The sequence below is a fragment of the Pimephales promelas genome, chromosome 4 (assembly GCF_988280905.1).
Source record: "Pimephales promelas chromosome 4, fPimPro1.hap1.1, whole genome shotgun sequence".
NCBI lineage: Eukaryota > Metazoa > Chordata > Actinopteri > Cypriniformes > Leuciscidae > Pimephales > Pimephales promelas.
Genome location: NC_142772.1, coordinates 39,986,780 through 39,995,580, shown reverse-complemented (window position 1 = coordinate 39,995,580; position 8,801 = coordinate 39,986,780). Strand labels below are relative to the sequence as shown.

Sequence of the window (8,801 nt, the reverse complement as noted above, 5' to 3'; positions counted from 1 at the left end):
AATATTTATTTTAATCTTATAAATATACATGGGTTGAGTCTTTTTGTTCAGTTGTGTACATCCTGTATATTATTCACTTCGTTTTTGCCGAATTATTCGAGCCGGCCATACTGTATTCGCAGGGTGGCATTCAATTTATGTCATGTTACGTAAATTAAAAGCCAATTTGCAGTATGGTTGATCTAAAATCGGTCAGATGTTAAGAACATTTTATCCAAGTTAAATGAATACATCTTTCAATCTGAATGTGAAATTTTATTGCTTGCATTTGAAATATTTAGATATGTACAATAAAAAATTATTCATGTCACCATTTCAGCTCTTTTCATAAATATAAATAAACAAACATTAAAAGAGCAGATACAGTGTCTATCACAGTACAACAAAAGACACACAACTACAGTTACAAGGCTAACAGTTAAATGGACAAAATGAGAAGAAAACAAGTTTCTTTTATGGTACAGAAAAAAAGCTTGGCAACAAACCCACAATCATGATCCCCATTTTTTTTCTTTGTTCATTTAGTGTTGTGATATCTCGCAATTTAAATTAGGTTTATAACGAGAGCAGCACTGTAGTTAACTCTCTAAATTCTCTAAAAACAATTGCTGATTTGGTCCTTTGCAATCCAATGCATTCAATGCAATCAATATAGTCAATGCAAATGTCACCAGCAAACACTGTAACATCACCTTAAATGCTATAGGATTAAAAAAAGATTTAAAGATCCTGCGGAGTAAAGCTCAGCTTGCTTTATTTCTTGTGGGAGCGATTAAAGCAAAACAATAGGCTTTGTTCCTCCTTGTGTGTTCATGTACTGGTTAGAAAGGGCATCTATGGCTGAGTATGAAGAGTAGAGGCCTGTCACCTGCAGGTCTGGGTAAGGCAGTCCTCCTGCATTGGACACAGGCGTGACATTGCCAGTGTCCAGGTCACAGTCAGACAGCCGAAGTGGGGAGTTACTGAGAGTACCTAATGCCTCCATGTTAAAGCTGTCATCCTTCATCTCCTCCCACAGGTTTCCTGGAATTAGAAAGTCTGTTAGATATCAGATTAAAGTGGTAAACATCCTACGATTCATTTTCAAGTTAACGTTTACCTTGCCACGTGAAGTCCATAATACTTGGATCCAGTGCGTCCACCTCTGAATTCATGTCAGTGTGAATTGTGTAGAAGTCGCTGTGTTGCTTGGCATGATGCTGGTGTTGGGAGCTGTTTGTCATGTCAGGGACGGTGTGGAGCGGGGGTGTCTGAGCTGGAGCAGGGGAGGCCGGAGCCAAGCGAGACTGATTCTGGAGGTGCAGTTGAAGGTGCTGGTGCATGGGGAGACACTGTAGAGACAGAGTGACCACTGGCTGGGGCTGCATCTGAGCTGCTATCGGAAGGGTCTGTCCTGGAGGGCAGCTGGGCAAGCGAGTCATGCCAGTATCAACAGACTTCTGTCTGCAACTCTCCGGTCTGTCTGTAATGAGTTTATCTAATTCATCTGGTATAAGAAAAAGTAACAAAACAGGACAATTTTAATGACTGATTGTAGTTTAACGTTTACCTTTAATATGCTTTAGTTTCTATCCTAACCTAACCATGAACCTCTGCACAATGGTACCAAAAATATTTTTGCCGCTTGACGGCAGACCTGAATTTATAAAGTTTTGCTTTAACTTACAGTCTAGAGGAGTCAACGCAAGTCGGCAGATTTTGGGCAGTCAGAGTTGACAAATTCACTGAAAATAGTGTATGATGGGCTCAGACTTTTTTTTAGCTTCAGACTATAATTACATCCAGTCGGAGAATGTCAAATATGTTTGATATTTTGAGGTGCATGCTTCTGTGTGAGTTTGTTGTGTTAGGAGCGACTTGAATGCCTGGTAGGTATGCGATGCGATACTCTAGTGTACGATGGCCAGTTTTTCTCTGTAACATGTACAAAGTCAGCAAGCGGATGATGCCTTGTGATCTCAAATCTGTTCTGATTTTAAAAGCTGTGTTGTGTGTATTCCAGGCTTAAATGTAATCAAATTCACTGCCATGACTCTAGAGTGTTGTGGGTGGTTGTCAGAGCATTGCTATGCAGTTGCTAAGTAGTTTCTGGTAGTTCTTAGTGCTTTTCTATGTTTTCAAGGATGTTGTAGGTTATTGTGTACTGTCTAAGACAAAAGAGCCCACACTGAAGTATGATATTCTGATCCTCAGATACGGCTTGATAACCAGAATACCAGTATAAACAAAAAACGTGTCTAGTAGTAGAAAATATCATAAAGATGACCATTATATTAACAGCAGTCAGTACAAGATGAAATTGCCTAGCACTCATAATAGTCAAGAGATTCCACACCTGGGTTGGCCATGCTGCGACGGATGGCTGGGAGATCTTTACGTTTCCATTTCTGCATCTCTTCCTCCATCTTGTCGATCTTTGCAGGATTGAGTGCCCAAAGACAGCCTTTTCTGGAGGAACCACTCATCTTGTTCTCCACCTTCTCAAAGCACTTGTTCAAGGACAGGTTGTGGCGTACAGAGTTCTTCCATCCATCAGGTGCTGTCTGTGAAACAAAGTTATCAACAATGTACTGTAAGTAACATTTATTTGATTCAGTTCATCTATTATCCAGTGTGCTTTTACATAAATTCCTCACCTTGAAATAGGGAAAGTGCTCTTTCATAAAGCTGTAGATCTCACTAACAGGAAGGCTGCCTGTTTTACTGTTCTTCAAAGCCATGGCAATCAGACAGCTGAAAATAGATCATCCCAAATGTGGTCAACTTGAAATAAATTAAATCTGGTTCCCTTCCCAGAGAATTGTAATGTTTTTTAGAGGTTTGCGCAGTGAACTTTAAGTCACCTGTAAGAATAGATGGGTTTAGGGAAAGTCTTGGGCTGCAGGTCCTGGTTGTGAGCAGTAATACGGGGCTGAGGAAACAGACTCTGGCTGTTGTAGTTGCCATAAAGTCCACCGGGAGAACACTAAGGAATATAACAAAAATGTATGTATATATTATATAATATTACTGTTTTGAGCAGTCTTTACAAATCAGACAAAATACTGAACCAACCTGTTGGTTTGCCTGAGTGAAAGTGAGCACTTGCTGAGGGGCGGTTTGATACACTGATGTGGCACAAGGAAACCCAGGGGAAAACTGGGGCATCTACAAAAACAACAGAATAAACATAAGGTTATTTTAGCTCAATTGCAAATGGTTGTTCAGTTCTGAATGATCTTGGTTGTACATGTAGTTTGAAATGCTGAATCTGAATCCTCACTCACGCTGCTGATGGCCAGAGGGCTGTGTTGCATTTCACTTTGTAGATGAATCGCAGATCCTGCTCCTCCTGCTACCGTCATGCTATTCAGCTGAGCTGTAAGTTTCAGCAAAGTGTGAGTATTCATATCTGATTTATAAATGGAGATTCCATCCACAACTCTTTAGGCACAGCTTTCTAAAAATCTGTTATGGAGACCTCCGATGCAAAAGCCTCTAAAAGCCACCTCTGTCAAAAACTAGATAATAATATTGAGCGAATGCTTTCCGCTTATATACGATATCCATCAAATACTTTCACTTCAAACTCACTAAATCCCAGTCTCAGCCCATTCAGAGATGCCGGTACTTGGGTAGAAACCTATACTGTACATAAGAACCTGATAAAAATGATAATATTAAACAAAAACTTTAGAGGCATTTGCATACTACAGTATATTGTATAAAAAAAATCTGGGTCAAAGAAACAATCTCAATGTTTGATAGACAACTGAGAAAGAATAAAGAAATAAATTAGTTCATTGGTAAAGGTGCTATGCTAAGATAACCAATCGGATGTTACACATGTGGTAAGTGAATTCAGGTTGTTGTTTTTTTACTGACATTTTTACCACCTTTCACACTAATTGTATACACAGTGTATAAATCTCCTGACCTGTCTGCCGCTCCAGCAGGCTGTTCTGAGCAGAGCTGGCGAAGTCGGGCCGCCCACCCCCTATCTGCTGAAGCCGGGGAACATCCACAGAGGTGAGCCAGGACAGGGACTGAAGATCACCAGGCAGCTCGTCCTTCAGCTGCGAAGGGTCAGTAGTCAGGAGTCTGCAAAAACATAGTATGCACTCAGTACTGAAACACAAATTTGACTAAGACAAGACAATAACATGCACTGAAACTATTAAATTGAATTTAGTTTTAAATGCTTCCAATGGTCATTGCTCATATAAAATTATATTATGTTTGGCCTACATAAACTAACTCTATTCTTTTCTTGTTTTTCTTGTAAATAGATACTAGATGAGCACGTCTCTTGTAAATCTGTTATTTGGGAATAGAAATAAAAATACTTTCATTCACTGATCTAATCCAGTGCAGGGAGGGTTATTTATTCAGCCATTTCTACATTTGCTCTAAGCATCAAGAGAGCAGAGAAAGCCTCTTGAATTCTCTCCAGACTTCCCTACAAACTCCCTATTCAGCCCAATAATTGGGGTCGCTATGACAACCCTCACTTTTCAGTTATTTTGTGTGTCTGGCCACTTCAGTGCCCCCCTCTCCATTAAACCAACCTCTAACCGTAGTCAGGTGACCAGTGCCTTCTTCACTGTCATTGGCTGAATCATATGTAAACAACGCACGAGATCATTTGAAACATGGGTATGTGGCACACGTTGCCTGTAACAGTTGGTCTACCCCCATTGAAAAATGATCACCTATTGTGTCCCAAACGACAAATCTGCACAGTGGCACGTGGCTCTATTGTTCCCCCCCTCCCAGACCCTTCCTTGATTGTCTTTACCGTTTTTTTTTTAACCAACCCCTTGCATTAATCTACTGGAATGACAGGCCTCGCACAACAGAGAAAAATAGGATGCCATCTGTTTTCCTGTCCCTTTCCACCCAACCCCTGTCCTCTTCTGCCCCATCCCCCCCGCCTGGAGGCATCAGACAGTTCCTAAGGGGGGTAGCCGGGAGGGGGTAGTTGAAGGAGTTGGAGGTCAAGCCACACTGCACACACAGTCTGCCACCTGAATAAATTACAGCATTGAAGGAAGAAGTTGGGGACGTGGCCTTGAGCACCCTGGTTGCTTCAGTTTAGAGCTTCTTTACGCACAGAGAGAGGGACACACTCGCAAATATAAAACCTTAGACACGAAAATGTCAACACTGCATTGTCATGTGCTTTGAAATGTCTTCCTAACGCCTGTCCCCTTACAAAGACATGAAAATGACACCTTGCAAAGGGAATGGGACAGTTTAACACCTGGCTTTATGAGACCTGCATCTTTCTGATGAGTTTTAAACTGTTGAGTGCTATCATTTAATGGCCTTGCGTTTAATAGCTTAATTTGTTTCAATTATTAGTTTTGTAAGTCAATATTAACGTAAAACATTTCGAATGTTTTATTTGGCATTGAAACGTTAGTTTTCACAAATAAACTGTGAAATGTTACCCTAAAATACTTTTAGTTTGATAGCCCTGTAAATTGTTTTGGATTAAAGTTGTGATTAATTGCCACAATTGTTGTATATTGTTGAATATATTTTATATCTATATTTTAAAACTGTTGACATAATATTATATAAATATTGTAATATTTCATATTAAGTGTGTAAAATCCTAGTCTAAAAGATCTAAAACTTATTTTGACCTGACTATAGCCGACAGTTGAATGTTATCAAGAGCATCCATTTGTTGTATTGCCAGACAATGGCTGTGCTGTAACTTCAGAAACATTTCATTTGAGGAAAGGTCATCTTACACCGCAGCTCTGAGATTGACTTATATTCTATTGATGCGCAGAAAAGAAAAAATAATAATGATGGTATTCATTATAGTACTGATTTAAAAACTGTACTTCAGTAATTAGGAGGGGTGGGGGCTTTATTTTGGAAAGAATTCATAACATGCCACATAAACTCAAATTTAGGTTCGTCAAGAAAATAGGGCCAACATCCTTGTACGACGTATTAGCATTTCTGAAGTGCAATTGTAAACCCAGCTGTGTATTGTACAGTTTACAGTCATTAGGGTGCATTTATACAAGTGGAAGAAAAAAATGATTTTATTTGCTCATTGATGCAAACCATTACGTGTCCCAGAGAAAGGGGGAGGCGGGCGCACACAGTCACGGTTTATCACAGCTCAAGTCGCCCTCGTTTACATTCTAATTGCTAGCCACTTCTCCTTGGTGACCCGTGGGGGCCCCCTCCAAGAGCCCCAATCCCTCCGTGTGCCGACAGCGGGCGTGTAAACAGAGCTGATGCTTTCTGACAGATCCATTCAGAGCAAAGATGATGTATTCTCTCGCTCCTTTATTATTTCACAAACCCCAATTCCCTGCCTCTCAAATCACACCTTTATTTTACAGAATAGGGAAGGTGGAGATTGTATTAAGATTATCAGCGCTCTTCTTCCCCAAATTATCTTTTTATTCTCTAATCTGTTCAAGGTTCAAAAGCAATGAGTTCAGCCATCAAATGAAATCACCCCCTACCTGTAGTCTTGTGCGGAGGTGAGGTGACTTTGTCCAGGGTTTTCATGAATTCCCGACATCCTGCTTGTAATTCCACTTTCAATCATCTTCTGGCAGATAAAATGCAAGTAAATAAATGAACCACGCAAAGCAGATAATAAAAGTTATTTTACAAATGTGCATTTGGTACAAAGAAAACACAAATATACACATAGTACAAATGGCATTTCAACATCTGAGATAAGTTAAATGTAAAAAAAAAAAAAAAAGTCTGACTCGAGTTTATGACATGGCCACATAAGAACACAATGATATGAATATTTTAAAAAAATATGCGACGCACAATAGAAACTTTGTTTATTGTTTACACTAGCTAAGGAAGAAAATATTACATTTTAAAAATGAATAAAAGAATTTTATATTTTACAATTCAGTGTTGATGTGATGTTTGTTTTGTTGACTATACAGGGGTCATCATATTCAGACGTCATCAGTCACCGTGAGGCTAGTACCTGTCAGTCTGCTCGCGCGTCTCAATAACCTAATTTATTTAATCTCATCAGTGTTGTATTCAACAGAAAACGTTAAATATTTCTTAGAAATAGCCGAGAAACGTTTTTCAAAACACCGGGTGATAATTAAAGTTAATTAACATCAATGTTCAGGCTGTAACATTATAATATGACAGTCCGTAACAGGTGTGCAGACTCTTGACTTATTTAAAATCAACTAATAAAAACACGAGATAAACAGCATCTTACCTGTTTCTGCTGAAATTGTTCTGTGGTATAGAAAATCTTGGGTGAGGAGACGGAAGAAGGCTCTACTGTTGGTCGGGGCACTTGTTGTCCCGCAAGAAAAAAACCGTTTTTTAAATTTCCCTCGTCCGTGCGGTTCGCTCTGACGGTCATGCGCACTGTGTGCACATGCAGCGCGAGCCGTGACGAAGGGAGGGGGTCTCGTGCTCTGCCTCTGACTGACAGCTGTTGCCTCGCCTCCACAAATCACGCAGATTATCTGTCAGAGCATCTCACCTAAGTTACTGGTTTCCAGTGTTTTTAATTGAATCAATACTTTTCTTCTTCAGAGACACTTGTTTTTCCTCCGTGTTTTCTAGTTTGTGCAGTTAGTCCAGGCGCGTCTTTTCAAGTCCGGTGCAACTTCTCTGACACAAAAATAGAAATATAAAGTTGAGAGTTCAGACAAAATCCTCAGTTTCTACTGGAGGCATCGTTTTATAGCCTAGTAGAGTCCTTTAAACTGAGAGAAAACGAATATAAACTCCTAAAATCCAGAGACCTCTAACAAGTTCAGCAGTGATTTCCATGATGTTCCCTGTAGCCACTGGCAACGTAAAATAATACAAATAACAGCTCCTGATAGTATTGTTCACCTATCTAGCCTATATAGAACCCATTTTTCTTTAAAAGACCTAAATAAAGACACATCCTCTCCGTGCGGTTCTGTGAGCTGTTCTGTCCTAATAGCTTTAGTTGAATCTACTGCTCGTGATTTAACCGCCTTTAAAGCCGCGTCGTTTGCTTACACTCCAGCGGGAAAAACGCACAGAGTGGCGCGCGCTGGAGATGACAGATATCACACAGATATGACAGGCTCGCCTCCTGGTAGAAAATGTAACAGCATGCAGTGAGTTAATAGCTCCCATGTGAAATAAATATGAAAGACAGCAAATAATGATATTGATGGAACATAAAGTGTTTTAAAATCGTTTACAGTTTTATTTAACTTAGAAAGGTTTTAGAACCTAGAAACAAATGAATGCACATAGGCCTATCTAATTATCATAGCTGCGTATAATTACAGGTGTTATTGTATTTAATAAGATTACCGTTCAATATGCTATTCATTTTTGTACAAAGTATAAGTGGATAGTGGAGAAAGCAATCCATAATAAAAGGTTAAAAAAAGAAAAAAAAGTCACAGTTGTATCTATTTGTCTTTAACTTGAGGAAACTTTTTGAAATTTGAAATATAGGTTTCAATTCCTGTGGGAAGTGATCCGGCCGGTGTCATTAATTGACTTGAACCACATGGGACACTACAGATGGTAAATCGCGAAGTACAATCAATGCGCACTTGCAACGGACAAAAAGACGCTCCCAGAGAAGAGTGCGGGGTCCTAAAGCCCGTGTGTGTGGTTCACCAACTACACAGCATGTAGGCTACTATTTACAAAGTTTGTAATGTTAATGGAATGCTAGCCTATACAAAAACCTATTTTTTAAAATCATTTTAGATTAAACAAGTCCAAAAGCATCACATTTGATTTCAATCCACTGTTTAATCCATTATTTTAGTTAGTTATATAGGCTATATTTTTGAGTT

At 39.4% G+C, this 8,801-nt stretch overlaps 1 protein-coding gene across 1 annotated transcript; it reads right to left on the bottom strand.

Moving 5' to 3' along the window:
* Positions 1-234: 234 nt before the first annotated feature.
* foxn4 (forkhead box N4) lies at positions 235-7,871 on the bottom strand. Its single transcript, XM_039658598.2, has 10 exons — positions 7,217-7,871; positions 6,477-6,565; positions 3,917-4,080; positions 3,267-3,358; positions 3,055-3,147; positions 2,844-2,965; positions 2,637-2,733; positions 2,336-2,543; positions 1,100-1,486; positions 235-1,023 (listed from the first exon to the last, which is right to left on the bottom strand). The coding sequence occupies exons 1-10, from the start codon at positions 7,364-7,366 to the stop codon at positions 773-775; spliced, it is 1,653 nt and encodes a 550-aa protein (XP_039514532.2). The 5' UTR covers positions 7,367-7,871; the 3' UTR covers positions 235-772.
* Positions 7,872-8,801: the final 930 nt, after the last annotated feature.